The sequence below is a fragment of the Aquarana catesbeiana genome, linkage group LG03, assembly GCF_042186555.1.
Source record: "Aquarana catesbeiana isolate 2022-GZ linkage group LG03, ASM4218655v1, whole genome shotgun sequence".
In the NCBI taxonomy this organism is placed as follows: domain Eukaryota; kingdom Metazoa; phylum Chordata; class Amphibia; order Anura; family Ranidae; genus Aquarana; species Aquarana catesbeiana.
This window is the reverse complement of record NC_133326.1, coordinates 667,928,852-667,944,547: the sequence shown is the minus strand read 5'-3', so window position 1 is coordinate 667,944,547 and position 15,696 is coordinate 667,928,852. Positions and strand designations below refer to the sequence as shown.

Below are 15,696 nucleotides of genomic sequence, written 5' to 3'. Positions count from 1 at the left end.
CGTGTTTTACGTCACCGCGTTTAGAACGATCGGATTTTCCAACAACTTTGTTTGACCGTGTGTATGCAAGACAAGTTTGAGCCAACATCCGTCGGAAAAAATCCTAGGATTTTGTTGTTGGAATATCTAAACAAAGTCCGACCGTGTGTACAGGGTGTAAGTCTGTAGGGTTCAATATTGAGTTGCCCCACCCTTTGCAGCTATAACAGCTTCAACTCTTATGGGAAGGCTGTCCACAAGGTTTAGGAGTGTGTCTATGGGAATGTTTGACCATTCTTCCGGGAAGCGCATGTGTGAAGTCAGGCACTGATGTTAGATGAGAAGGCCTGGTTCGCAGTCTTCCCTTTAATTCATCCCAAAGGTGTTCTATCGGGCTGAGGTCAGGACTCTGTGCAGGCCATTCAAGTTCCTCCACCCCAAACTCACTCATCCATGTCTTTTTGGACTTTGCTTTGTGCACTGGTCCAAAGTATTTGATTTAGGGGGGATTATGGTGTGGGGTTGTTTTTAGTTTTGGGTGGAGAAACTTAACTGACCAGCACAGAGTCCTGATCTCAACCCGATAGAACACCTTTGGGATTAATTAGAGTGGACACTGCAAGACAGGACTTCTTGTCCAACATCAGGGCCTGACCTCACGAATGCACTCCTATCAGGAACCATGAATCAGACGGAGACAGAAGTATAGTTAAATCACACTTGTTTAATAATAATAATAATAAGGTAAACAGAGTAAGCATAGTCAAAACAAGCCAGAGTACAGTAACCGGATCGGCTAGTCAGCCAAGCAAATGTCAGAGAGCCAGAGATAAACGTAGTAGTACAGCAAGCAAGATCAGGAGCCAGAAGGAACGTCATCCGAGCAAGTCTTCAACAGGAACGCAGGAGAAAGTCTCTGTGATGTTGACAAAGGTGAAGGCAGAGATCAAGTGAGCTGGACGACTTTAAGTAGACAGGACTGACGAGCAGAATCAACAACAGCTGGGTAACTGCAATTAGCCAACAGCTGAGTGGCCAGCTCAGAGAAGGAAGGGCTGAGCCCAGCCCTGACAACTTCTGGAAGAATGGTCAAACATTCCCATAGACATACTCCTAAACCTTGTGGACAGCCTTCCAAGAAGAGGTGAGACTGTCACAGCTGCAAAGGGTGGGCCAACTCAATACTGCAGAGCAGGAGAATGTAAGGCCGCCGCCACTTAGCAGGGGAAGCTGCTGGTGATGGGGTAAGTGCTACCGACTGACCGGGGGGGTTGGCATACTGTTTGCCGCCCCCCCCAAAACAAATTTCCACCGGCTGCCACTGATATTGAACCATTAAAGTCCATGTGCATGTAAAGGCAGGCATCCCAATGCTTTTGATAATATAGTGTGTATATATATATATATATATATATATATATATATATATATATATATATATATATTATAGACAATATTCTAAATCAACAGATTATACATATAGTGCTATTGTAAGGTAAAACAAATGGGTTTTCCTTTTGTTACATTTGACAGAAACAATGAAAACCATAAAGGATAACATGAAGATGCTTTTGACACAGGACAGGGTAAGTACAGATCTGCAGTAGTTAACTTAGTATTAGGTGGTTAGGTCAAGAGATTAGGGTTAAAATTAAGTTTGGTTTTACAGTTAAAATTGTGTTAAAGGTGCATTTTAAGAGTTAGGTTCAAGGATGAGGGTACTTAATTCCCCCCCTCCCCCTTTTCCCCCAACATTCACTGTGCAGGTGTGTTTGAATTGGAAGATAACCCAGCAATACAGGTATAAGGGAGAAAAAGTGCATTTATCCTTTTTGCCTCTTTTACCTGACCTAACCTAACCCACCCAACGTCTCTACAGATGCGTACTTACCTTGATCCAATGGCCAGTGTTTTGCTGTTTGCTTACATCCAGTGCTCCAAGCCTTTATTGTCCTGACCACACCTATGCACTATTGCCCTATAGACTTCTATGGAACTGTCTGAGATTGTCTCTGACCTTGGGATACATCCCCATAGAAGGGGACTATAAAAAGTGCATTTATCCTTTTTGCCTCTTTTCCCTGACCTAACCTAACCCAGACAGTCCCATTGTAGTCTATATGGCTGAAATGCATAGGCATTGCCAGGATAGTGAAAGCACTTGGGGGCACTTGATGTAAGCAAACACCAAAACCGTGTCCATCAGATTAAGGCTAGTATACATCTGCAGATGGGAAGAGTGAATTAGGTTAGGTCAGCTTACCAATTCTGAGAAGTGGTGGTCACATTTTTTAAGGCTTTTTTGCTTTGTTTTCACCTGGGAATCCAGACACTAACACACTTCCTGTCTTAGGGTGGCTACGCTCACTCCTCCACTATATCTACAGAGGAGCAGTGTTGTCACCCTTGGGCAGCAACTCTGTCAACCTCTGGAGAGGGTTGTGTTGGATGGTATAGTAGATGCAGATGGACTTTACATACGTGACTGACAAATTAAAGACTAACTCCAGCTAACACTGGAGTTAAGCAGTTATAGAAATAGGTTTATTTCCTTTTGGGATAAAGGTATTACCTATATAATTAAAAGTTGTCCTGTCACTAGTAAATGGCTTGTCTCAACCCTCTAACTGCCATATTTGATGGACAGCTTGGCCTGTTAATGGAAGCTGAATAAACTGAATAAACGAGCTAATGGCAGGATCAACTTGGAATACAGCTATGTCATAGGGAGTACTCAGAAAAACAAAAACTGCTGTGTAAATACTTGTGATAGATTGCATCATATTGTATATGTAATTCTTTTTATTTAGGCTATAGTTCCACTTTAAGGGTTATGTATTGCTTTTGGTGCAGTAGGTTTTTTTTTCAGCACTAAAACACCTGCACCAAAAACTATCAGCGTTCAGCTCTCGGCACTACAAACCAATACACTGCTATACTGTAACCTTCACTGTGTATGCAAACAATCAGATTATCTGTGCAATGCTAATGGGGATTTAGAAAGCAGCTAAGAGTCGTTATTAGCAGGATGACATGATTGCACATAATCTAGAAAAGAGGAAGAGGAAATGGCAGTGCCCTTACACGTAATTAATTAAAACACTATTGTATTTACAAGTCATGCAAAATCTGCTGTGTATCACTATCACTCCCCTACTATTATTATTATACACGATTTATATAGCAGCAACAGTTTATGCAGCGCATTACAATGTGGAGGGGGGACAGCACAATACAGTGCAGTTCAAGGGACAGGAAATTGTTGTTTTAAAGTGGAACTAAAAGTGGTTGTAAACCCTTACAGACCACTTTTACCTACAGGTAAGCCTAGATTAAGGCTTACCTGTAGGTGCAAGAAATATCTCCTACACCTAAACAGTTTAGGACATATTTGCAAAAGACAGGCACCGATGTCTACGGCGCATGCGCCATAGATAACAGCACGCAGGCGCACTGAGCGTGCCGTTTCTAAGGGCAATCATGGGATGCGCGGGAGTGACGTCATCCCGGCCAGTCACAGCGCCGGAGCCGGGATACCACTCCGGGAGATATGGCGGCAATGGAGAAGGAGAATGAGGACCGCTTTGGGGGCTTTGATCTCAGGTAAGCAATTTATGCATACTAGCTCATTATGCCTTTGTCTTGCAGGGTGTTTATTATTTTTTTTTTTTTCCAGAGGGTTTACTTCCTCTTAAAGTGTACATTTCAAACACTGGCAGGCTCTTTATTGCAGAAGAGCCATGCTATAAAATAAACCTACCTCACTGTTTACAGTCTTCTTTAGAATGTACACTGTTGGGATAACTGAAATCCTGCACATGCGCAGGACTGATTTCATCCCATGCTGGCCAAGGAAGATGGCTGCAACTTAGCACCCAGAAAAAGCTGGGTAGAAGATGCCAGCACCAGCAAGGAACTTTGGATTATTGAAGGAGAGATAAGTATTGTGGACTTTAGTTTTAACCTAAAGTATGGTCAGAGTTCGTCAGGGATGGGCCACTATTTGCCACATTGGTCCAACGATTTTTTTATAAATGGATCCCTTAAACTTTTTTCTAGAATTTAATTTTGCAACAGTAATATTTTTAAGAGAAAAGAAAAACAGGGTAGTTCCTCTGAGCAATTTGACAAGTAAACATTCTCCAATTAATGCCTAAATTGACAAAATATCTGTAATTTTCATTATCTACCACATTCGTTTTCCAACTTAATGGAAATTCTCTACCCACTTGTAGTGACCCAAATTCCCTCTTCATCAGTGCTAGAGAACATATTAGATAAATCCAGGTCAAATTAGGATTTAGAACTATTGGAATTAATGACAACAACAGATCTATAGGACATTGGGCACAAAAATTAACCAGGGCCCCATAAACTTGTGGCTTTGCGGCTAGTCATATATAATTCTATGTGGTTGGTGTGCTGTATGGTTTTTAGCTGTTAGTAAGAAATACTGATAGTTTTCTGCAAGACATAATAATTTCCTTAACTATACAGAAATATAGCAATTACCACCAAATACACTTCTATCGACTATGGATGTAGACCTCTATATAAAAAAAAAAAAATAAAAAAAAAAAAAGGGACAGGAGGGCCCTGCTCATAGAGCTTACATTCTAAAGGGAGGGGGTGGTGGTATAAAAGGTAATAGATTCAGGGAATGATTTGATGGGGGTGGCTTGTGGGACAGTTGTTAGGTGGGTGTGGGATAGGCTTCCCTGAATAAGTGAGTTTTCAGGGATCTCCTAAAGATGGACAGGTTAGGGGCTGATCGGATATACCGGGGCAGGGAGTTCCAGAGGATGGGAGAGGCTCTGGAGAAGTCCTGAAGGCGAGCATGAGAGGAGGTAACAAGGGAGCTAGAGAGCAGGAGGTCCTGGGAGGAGCGGAGGGGACGATTTGGGCGATATCTGCAGATGAGGTTGGTGATGTAGCTGGGGGCGATGTTGTGGATGGCCTTGTATGTTGTGGTTAGCATTTTTTGAATTTTATACAGTGGGGTAGGGGAAGCCAGTGAAGGGATTGGCAGAGAGGGGCAGCAGTCACGGATCGATTAGGGAGGTGTATTAGTCTAGCAGCAGCATTCATAATAGACTGAAGGGGGTATAGCCTACAGTAGGTGACCGCGATATTGTGTCAATCTCGCCGGGAGAGATTTGACACCTGCGAGCCCTGTCGCGGGAGCCAGTGCCGAGCTGGCTCGCTCATCTGGAAAGGAAAACTTTTTTTTCCTTTCGCGATGAGCAACAGGCAGTACTGACAGCTGTCTGGTATGAATCATGAGGGGAAACGCCGCACCAAATTTTAAATAATTTAGATCTGGTATGGATTTTAAGGGGAACCCCTACGCAGAAAAATCAGCGTGGGGGTCCCCCCCAAAATCCATACCAGACCCTTATCCAAGCACGCAGCCCGGCCGGTCAGGAAAGGGGGTGGGGACAAGCGAGCGGACCCCCCTCCTGAACCATACCAGGCCGCATGCCCTCAACATGGGGGGGTGGGCGATTTGGGGCAGGGGTCACCCTGCGGGCCCCCCCACCCCAAAGCACCTTGTTCTCATGTTGATGAGGACAAGGGCCTCTTCCTGACGACCCTGACCGTAGGTTGTCGGGGTCTGCGGACGGAGGGCTTATCGGAATCCGGGAGCCCCCTTTAATAAGGGGGCGCCCAGATCCTGGCCCCCCACCCTATGTGAATGAGTATGGGGTACGTCGTACCCCTACCCATTCACCTGGGGGAAAAGTGTCAAGTAAAAAACACACTACACAGGTTTTAAAAGTAATTTATTAGGCAGCTCTGGGGGGGTCTTCTTCCGACTTCGGGGGTCTTCTTCCGACTTCGGGGGGGTCTTCTTCTGACTTTTCCGCTCTCTCCGGCCTCTTCTCCCAGTGTCCAGTTCTTCTCCCGCTCTCCGGCCTCTTCTCCCGGTGTCCAGTCCTTCTGCGGGGTCACCCGGTGACCCCGCCCCTTATGATGTCACAGTCCCATCATGCCCCAGGACTGTGACATCATAACGGGCGGGGTCACCGGGTGACAGCACCCGGTGACCACACCCCATGCCTACATAAGTGATCGCTCACCGCTCCCACAGCATAACAGCGGGAGACAGCGTAGTGTCAACAACAAGAAGAGAAGAAGGAACTGGAGAGTGGAGAAGAGGCCAGAGAGAGCGGAGAAGAACCGGACACTGGGAGAAGAGGTCGGAGAGCGGGAGAAGAACCGGACACCGGGAGAAAAGGCCGGAGAGAGCGGAGAAGTCAGAAGAAGACCTCCGAAGTCGGAAGAAGACCCCCCGGAGCTGCCTAATAAATTACTTTTAAAACTGTGTAGTGTGTTTTTTTATTGACACTTTTTCCCCCAGGTGAATGGGTAGGGGTATGATGTACCCCATACTCATTCACATAGGGTGGGGGACCAGGATCTGGGGGCCCCCTTATTAAAGGGGGCTCCAGGATTCCGATAAGCCCTCTGCCCGCAGACAACGACAACCAACGGCCAGGGTTGTCGGGAAGAGTCCCTTGTCCTCATCAACATGGGGACAAGGTGCTCCCATGTCGAGGGCATGTGGCCTCATACAGTTTAGGAGGGGGGTCCGCTCGCTCATCGCCACCCCCTTTCCTGACCGGCCGGGCTGAGTGCTCGGATAAGGGTCTGGTATGGATTTTGGGGGGGACCCCATGCCGATTTTTCAGCGTAGGGGGTTCCCCTTAAAATCCATACCAGACCTAAGGGCCTGGTATGATCCTGGGGGGAACCCACGCTGTTTTTTTATTTAAAATTTGTCACGGCGTTCCCCCTCATGATTCATACCAGACAGCTGTCAGCACTGTCTGTCGCTCATCGTAAAAGGAAAAAAGTTTTCCTTTCCCGATGAGCGAGCCAGCGCAAGATGCACAGTACTCTGTCGCCGATAACCAGTGTGATGGAAACACAATCTCGCGGTCAGGTACTGTACGTAAGGGTAGGCCATTAAGAAGAGATTTGCAGTAGTCAAGGTGGGAAATAATCAAGGTGTGAATAAGTTGCTTTGTGGTGTCATTAGTCAGGAAGGGTCAAATTCTGGAGATGTTGCGGAGGTTAAGGCGGCAGGATTTAGCCAGTGATTGGATGTGGGGGCTGAAGGAGAAGTCAGAGTCAAGGATTACACCCAGCACCCTGGCATGTGTGGAGGGACCAATGGTTGTGCTGTTGATCTTAATGGTAAATTCATGGGGGGGGACCGAGAAGGAGGAAATATTACAAGCTCAGTTTTAGAAAGATTGAGTTTGAGAAAGTGGTGTGATATCCATACTGATATGTCATTGAGTAAGTTTGAGATCCATGAGGAGATCGAGGGGGTGATTTGGGGAGTGGATAGATAGATCTGGGTGTCATCGGCGTAGAGGTGGTATTGCAAGCCATGGGAGGTTATCAACTGGCCCAGGTAAGAGGTATAATAGGATAGGAGGGGCCCAAGGACAGAGCCTTGGGGTACCCCAACAGAGAGAGAAGGAGAAGCGGAGGAGATGGTAGGAGGAGAACCAGGATAAAGCAGAATAACAGAGGCCAAGAGAGTGTAGTTTTCTGAGGAGGAACAGGTGGTCAACTGTGTTGAAGGCAGCAGAGAGGTCTAAGAGTATGAGTATGGAGTAATGGCGATTGGTTTTAGCAGTTAGTAGGTCATTGGTGAGTTTTAGTAGGGCAGTTTCAGTGGAATGTTGTGAATGGAAGCCGGACTGTAGGGGGTCGAGAAGGTTGTTGTCCGTGAGGTAGCAACTCATTCGGTCATGGACAAGGCGTTCGATGAGCTTGGAGGCTAATGGGAGCAGGGAGATGGGTCTTAAGTTATTAACACAGGTGGGGTGTGAGGGTTTTTTTAAGTATGGGGGTAACCAGTGCATGTTTGAGCAGGGAAGGAAAGGTGGTGGAGGAGAGGGAGAGGTTGAAGATGTGTGTTCAGGAGTTTAGGATAGAGTGGGAAGGTGGTCGCAGTAATTGTGAGGGGACAGGTGGTGAGGTGGGCCATGTGGAGGAGTTTATCAACTTCATCATAAACTATCTGATGAAAAAGATTAAAGTTTAAAATTTAAATGAAAAGGCATGCATCTGTATGCTGATACATGAAGGTGCAACCATGTGAATGGTGAGTGGATTGAAAGTACTGGGGGGGGTGAACCCCTAAAAATTAGTCTCTAAAAAAGTCTCTAAATGGAGGCTGTAAAGGGAGCGAGGCTGCTTTAGACGTTGGCTGGGGAACCCGATCACTGTGAACAAAAGAAAAGCAAAAGGAAGAGAGAAAAGTGCCTAGCCAATCCTTTAAATAGCTTAGGAATTAATTCAGTATATATGTATAAAGCAACACTAAAAACTTGCGGCCCATCTATTAGAGGCGCAAGGGCGCCACCCCCCATCTATGCGTCTGGCCCCCTAATCTACATGCATGGCACCAGACGCTTGGGTTCCAATGGGGGGGTGTTTTTTGTAAGCATGTGATTAGAGCCAGAGGCTCTAATAGGCTTCAAAAAAGGGTGGGCTTGGGGAGCAGAGCACTGTGCTCCGAGCCCACCCAGTTGTGTGACAATAGCGAATGAATATTCACTATTGTCACACTGATTCCCCTCCTGGCCAATCAGGAAGCTTCTCCTGGGACCCGTCACCCAATTGGCTGAAAGGACAGGTGATCCTATTGGATGCCTAGGAGGAGGAGGCGCGATGGAAGCCGCGGCCCACCTTCCTCCACCAGTAGGTGCTCTGCCCACCCGTAACCTAGATAAGGTAAGGCTGGATGAAAGCCTGTGGGGAGGGTGCAGGTGACCCAGTCAGGGGGGTGATTGTTTGCCACCCCCCCCCAAAAAAAAAATACCAGCCACCACTGATAGTACGTTCATTTTAAGCATACCTGCTTTTATGAAAAGAACTACAATCCAAACAACAACTTTCCTAGAGTTTCTAATGGTCAATCTGTTTAGATCTCTAAAGATAACTCAACCTAAAACCAGATTTGGAAGTTCTTCTACAGCAGGCATCCAGAATAATTTGGTTTATGTGCCGGACTTGCCTCTCCCGAAAAAGTGTCTAAGGTAATAACACTTTTGTAGAGCACAAGTACTTGTGATGGCTCTCAAGAGTTTTTCTGTCTCTATAGAGCCCCTTGGAAGAGATTTCTCACAATGCACTTATTCCATGCTCCCCTCTGCTATATTATACTACCTCATAAGGCCAATTATATATTGGGGGATGCAAATTCTCACCATATCACCCTTTGCAATTTTATACGCAGGATCTCCCTTGGATCCTACCAGGTGATTGTAGGAGGGACGTTCACTATGCACTCCACTCTTTTTTTAAATTTTTTAACAACTCAACACCAAGTTCACTACATTCACTATATCCCTCAAGAGAGAATACATTCTGTTTCTCTAATCTTTCCTCATAGCTGGACTCCTCCATTCATTTTAGTTTAGTTGCTCTTCTCTGCACTTTCTCCAGTTCCTTAACATCCTTTTTAACAACTGGTGCCCAAAACTGAACTGCATATTCCAGATGAGGTTTTATGATTTGTACAGGGGCAAAATTATATATCTCTCTTTGGAGTCCATACCTTTCTTAATACAAGAAAGGATTTGGCTTGCTTTGGAAACCACAGCTTGACACCCCAGATCCTTCTCCACCATTGACTCCCCCAGATCCTTCTCCACCATTGACTCCCCCAGTTGTAGTCCTCCTAGTATATATGCACATTCTTAGCCCTCAAGTGCACAACTTTACACTTATTAACATTAAACTTCGTTTGCCACAGAGTTGCCCAATAAAACAGTGCACTGAAGTTGGCTTGTAAGTTGGAGACATTCTGTAAGGTCGTTATTCCACTGCATAGCTTGGTGTCTTCTGCAAAGAATGAAATGGTACTTTTAATACCAGACCCTATATCATTTATAAATATATTGAAAAGTAAGGATCCCAACACTGAATTTTTTTTTGGGGGGGGGGTGTCCTACAATCTTTTGCAATCCGTTGATTGTTTTGAATTTTTGTGGACTTGTTTTCCTTTATACATATTCTGTTATATTCTTTGTAACATTTAAACGATGATAGTGTTCCTTCATTTTATATTTTTTAAAAGCTCTTTTCTTATAATTGATAGCTTTTTTAACTTTGGCTGTGTGACAAATAGGTTTTATTTTTAGCCTATTAAACTTATTACTTATGAAATATACTTTGCAGGAGAGTTAGCATTAGGGAGTGTAATAACTTTAGGGAGGTTTAGGGCCCCATTTAGAAACACAATAGGATATCACTATCCATTCTTTCCTATACATTGCAATATTTGTGTGCATTGTGTCCAGAATTTTATGGCCCATTCATAACATATAGGTTGCAGCATGAAGCATATGATGTCCTTCAAAGTTCTCTCCGGTTAACATAGCTAGAACTCCATAGTTAAAGAAGAGCTTTGATAGGTTATGTGACCATGTCCTGCTCCTTGCTTTTTTACTCCCATTCGTTTTGTGTGTTTGTTTTTAAAGCAATGATATTGCCTTGATAAGGCCATACTCATAGGTATGTGCAGCCTATTGCATTAAGGTGTGCACCACAATTGTATTAAAATAATAATATTATAGACTAATGAATCAAGGTTGGCTTAATGTTCAGTACTTATCTTGTCAATATATCCAGGTATATGTTGTAATGGCTTGATTTCTGCTGCAAATTACCAACTAAAAGGATGAAAAGGCATCAGGAAACGGTCATCAATGCTGGTAAACAAAACTGAATTATTCTCTTAACTTTTAAAGATATTCCTTTATGTAAATATGACTTAAGAAAAACTTAAAGTGACACTAAATTATAATCTCATTCTTCAAATAATCCATCCACTACTTTAAAGAGAAGTATGGGTTTTTTTTTTTTTTTGCTAATCATAATTTTTTTTGCAAGAGAGGGTGGGGCTATGGAGAACAAACGTAAGCACCCTCTAAAAGAAAGTTGGATCATAGCTGCAAAAAAAGGTAATTTGGAGGAGGCTAAGAATAATAAAGGGGACTTTTTAGAGTTAAGAATGCATACTTAATTTTTTCTTTTAAACCAGAGCTAAGTGGGACTGTACGATTACTACTGGGGCTAGCTTTAGTGTTAATGTGAGAGTAAAGGCTGCCAATAGGGCAGTGCTGTGTCTTGGCCTAGGCCAACAAGGCCCAGGCCTAGGGCGGCACTGTGCGGGGGGAAGCAAAAAGCCCCCCCCCCCAAAATGGCAGCGGCGCCCTCTTCCTGACTCCCGCACAGCAGGGCCACCATCTGGGGAGTACAGCTTAGCAGTGCAATGGCGTCCCGGGTGCGGAGGGGGCTAGAAAGTAGTTAAAGTAAGAACTGTCAAGCCGCCCCTCCGTAAAGCTGTAAATCTGAATATGATTGGCCCTCTGCTGTGGCCAATCTTGGGGAGGAAAACAGCGGTCAGGAAGCTGGGCGGCGGCACGGCGAAACCAATTAGAGCCGCTCTCTCCCTCTTCTCCCTTCGGCTGACAGAAAGGGGAGGGGGGGCGAGCGGGGGAGTTCTCTGCTGCTGCCGAGTTCTCTGGCAAATGGAGCAGCAGCGCTGTGACAGGGAGAGGAGAGATGTGGGCTGTCTGTGTATCTCCCCCGCTCGCCCCTCTCCCCTTTCTGTCAGCCGAAGGGAGAAGAGAGAGAGAGCGGCTCTAATTGGTTTTACCGTGCCGCCGCCCAGCTTCCTGACCGCTGTTTCTCACCCCATACTTGACCACAACAGAGGACCAATCAGAAGACTCTGGGGGCATCATGGGAAAAGTAGTCCCTGAAGAATGACGGCCCCTGTGTGTCCACAGACATCATGCTACAGCCCCCAGCATGCATGCACTCTGCTGAGGGGGATGTTAGAGGAGAAAAAGAGAGTACTGTGCTGGGGGAAGCCAGAGAGGGAGCCATGCTGTACCCGCACCACCAGAGAGCCACGCTGTACCCACACCACCAGAGAGCCACGCTGCACCCGCACCACCAGAGAGCCACGCTGCACCCGCACCACCAGAGAGCCATGCTGTACCCGCACCACCAGAGAGCTACGCTGTACCCGCACCACCAGAGAGCCACACTGTACCCGCACCACCAGAGAGCCACGCTGTACATGCACCACCAGAGAGCCACGCTGTACCTGCACCACCAGAGAGCCATGCTGTACCCGCACCACCAGAGAGCCACGCTGTACCCACACCACCAAAGAGCCACGCTGTACCCGCACCACCAGAGAGCCACGCTGTACCCGCACCACCAGAGAGCCACGCTGTACCGGCACCACCAGAGAGCCATGCTGTACCCGCACCACCAGAGAGCCACGCTGTACCCACACCACCAAAGAGCCACGCTGTACCCGCACCACCAGAGAGCCACGCTGTACCCGCACCACCAGAGAGCCACGCTGTACCCGCACCACCAGAGAGCCACGCTGTAATGAACACCACCAGAGAGCCACGCTGTACCCGCACCACCAAAGAGCCACACTGTACCCGCACCACCAGAGAGCCACGCTGTAACCGCACCACCAGAGAGCCACGCTGTACCCGCATCACCAGAGAGCCATGCTGTACCCGCACCACCAGAGGGGGAGAAAGATAAAGCCACTGCCAGGGTACAGACATGCTACACTACTGACCAGAGTCAGCCTGGGCAACCCAGAGTGAGCGAACGTCAAACCGGAGGGATCACTGTTGCAGTTTCATCGGGTCTGGTAAGAGAGCCTGTTGGCCATTATCCATTACTGTTGCCAGGGACTGAGCCATTAGGAAGTGCCTAACCTGATATCCTCTAGGCCTTGTTGACCGCCACAATGAGCTCCAACGCTGGGCCTCCAGTCAAAAAATTAAGGGGGGGATGGCACAATTTTTACAGCTCCAGGTGACACCAAACCTAGTGATGCCACTGTCCCGGAGCCCACAACAAGTTCCGGCACTGAGCTTCGGTAACTGGCAGTCAGAGTGCGCTAGCGTGGGCACCCAGGACATCTGCCACCTGGGGTCCCACAAGCGGCGATCGGCTTTCCGTAGCAGCCACCACCTCTCTCTCCACTGTGAGCCACACACACTCCTCAGCTCCTCCTCCTTCTCGGCTCCAATGTTCTAGTGTACACAGCCAGGAGGAGAAGGAGCCACAGAGGAGGGACACGACTTCAGTGCATGAGCCGCGTTGCTGCTCTGAGGTCTGTGTATAGTTTACAGTGGAGGAGGACACAGTAACCGGAAAGGGGGGCAGATAACAGATTCACACATGGATGAGGGGAGGGGGGGTAAGGGGATATGTGCTGGGTGCTTTGGGAGGGGAGAGGATATGTGCTAGTGGGGGGGGTCTGATCCTCCCCTCCCAAAGCAACTAGCACATATCCCCTTACCGCCCAAATGAAAAGATGCCACATGCCTCTCTGTCCTCCTCCTGTGGTGTCCCTCTGTCCTCTTCCCGCGGCGTCCCTCTGTCCTCCTCAAATGAAGATGACAGGGCGGATCTTTAAAAGAAAAGGGGTGTGGCCTCGACAGGAAGGGGTGGGGCATATTTAAATTAGGGGGTGCGCAAGCTCAGTCAGGCCTAGGGTAGCACAAAACCTAAATACACCACTGCAATAGGGTCACCATTAGGGTTAGGCATGGTGAGAAATATTGATCACCATGTCAGAATTAGAAAACAAAGCCGTGCCATTTTTCAAGCAAATTTCATCTTAGCAATTCATATGGCAAAATTGGAGACACGTTTCACTCATAATTTGTGGGATATCAATTTTGGTGAAAAGGCTCATCCCTAATGTTTGAGATGACAGTATGATAAGCGATGGATGAGCTCAAGGCTTCTAATTATAATATCATATTATAATGTGCATAACTCAATTTATATCACCTTGACATTTCGTTTTTTAGGTAAACCAGTTGTCTTTGCCTTGTCTAAGGTAATGTCCCTACTGGCTACCAAGGCAATCGCATTAGAGGAGAGGATGAAAGTTATGCCATGTACACACGGGCGGACTTTTCGGCATCAAAGGTCCGACGGTCTTTCCGACGGACTTTTGACGGACTTCTGACAGACGTAAGAACGAACAGACTTGCCTACACACAATCACACCAAAGTCCGACGGATTCGTACGTGATGACGTACGACCGGACTAAAATAAGGAAGTTGATAGCCAGTAGCCAATAGCTGCCCTAGCGTCGGTTTTCGTCCTTTGGACTAGCATACAGACGAGCAGATTTTTCGGCCGGACTCGAGTCCATCGGAAAGATTTGAAACATGTTTCAAATCTAAAGTCCGTCTGATTTTCGACCGAAAAAGTCCGCTGCAGGACACACATGGTTGGATTGTCCGACGGATTCGTTCCGTCGGACCAGTCTGGTCGAAAAGTCCACCCGTGTGTACACAGCATTAGGCTCAGACAAAAAGTCAGGGAAGTCAGAACCCTAGCAACAAAGGGAAACTACTTTCAGAGGCACCTAGAGTAGGGTTTCTGGCTAAAAATACCAATGACAGTCAACTCACAGAGTATGCTCTTAGGCCTGTTTCATATAAGTATCAGCTTGTAAAAGAGCAGTGTGAACTGCAAACTTTGACAAAGCTTTTGCAGAGCAAGTTTTCTTTGAGCTTTTAAAGTAACATTCAACTCCAGTTTGTAAATGTTGAACACAGATCCTAACGGGAGTGTTGATTGCCACTTTAACCACTTAAGGGCCGCCCACCACAGATATACTGCGACAGGGTGGCCCTATTGCGCGAAACGACATACCCGTACGCAGGGACGGACTGAAAATTGAGCCACTCGGGCACTGCCCGAGGGCCCTGGGCCACTAGAGGGCCCCATCAGAGTTGCCAGCCTCAGTAAAACCAGGGACAGTATGTATAAATTTGTGTTTTTTTTACATCTGTCTGTGTATAATGTGTGTACATGTATGTGTATACTGTGTGATTGTATACTGTGTGTGTGTATACTGTGTGGCCCCATAATCTCTGATTGCCTGGGGGCCCCATAATCTCCTATTGCCTGGGGGCCCCATGATCAGTCCGCCCCTGCCCGTACGTCGTTTCGTGCACGAGTCACTGTGGGCATGCTCGTGCCCGCAGAATAGTGGGGGAGCTGATGCCTGGGTCCGGCTGGCCGCGATGTCCTCCAGCCACCCGCGATTGCTCCACAGAGAGGCAGAGCGGGGGATCTGTCAATGTAAACAAAGCAGATCCCCGTTCTAACAGGAGATTACAGTGAGATCATCTGTTCCTAGTGATCAGGAATAGCGATCTCTCTGTACTCCCAGTCAGTCCACTCCCCCCACAGTTAGAAACACCTTCGTAGAACACAATTAACCCCTTGATAACCCCCTAGTGTTAACCCCTTCCCTGCTAGTGTCATTTATACAGTGACCAGTGGCTATTTTTAGCTCTGATCACTGTAATAATGTCACTGATCCCAAAAAAATGTCAAAAGTGTCCAATCTGTCCACCATAATGTCGCAGTCCCACTAAAAAGCGCAGATCGTCGCCATTACTAGTAAAAAATAATTAAGAATAAAAATGCCATAAATCTATCCCCTATTTTGTAGACACTATAACTTTTGTGCAAACCAGTCAATATACACTTATTGCAATTTTTATTTTACCAAAAACATGTATTCTTCTACATAGTTTTGGTTAAAAAAATCGCAATAAGCGTATATTGATTGGTTTGCGCAAAAGTTATAGCGTCTACAAAATAGGAGATAGATT

At 46.6% G+C, this 15,696-nt stretch overlaps 1 protein-coding gene across 1 annotated transcript in view; it reads left to right on the top strand.

Annotated features, from left to right (window-relative positions):
- Window positions 1-15,696, top strand: part of LOC141133460 (NACHT, LRR and PYD domains-containing protein 3-like) — a 94,646-nt gene that overhangs the window by 2,146 nt on the left and 76,804 nt on the right. The window contains exons 2-3 of the mRNA XM_073622847.1: window positions 1,513-1,565; window positions 10,636-10,718. Of these exons, the coding sequence (XP_073478948.1) occupies window positions 10,685-10,718 (34 nt within the window). The 5' untranslated portion in view covers window positions 1,513-1,565; window positions 10,636-10,684. The remainder of the gene's footprint in view (window positions 1-1,512; window positions 1,566-10,635; window positions 10,719-15,696) is intronic.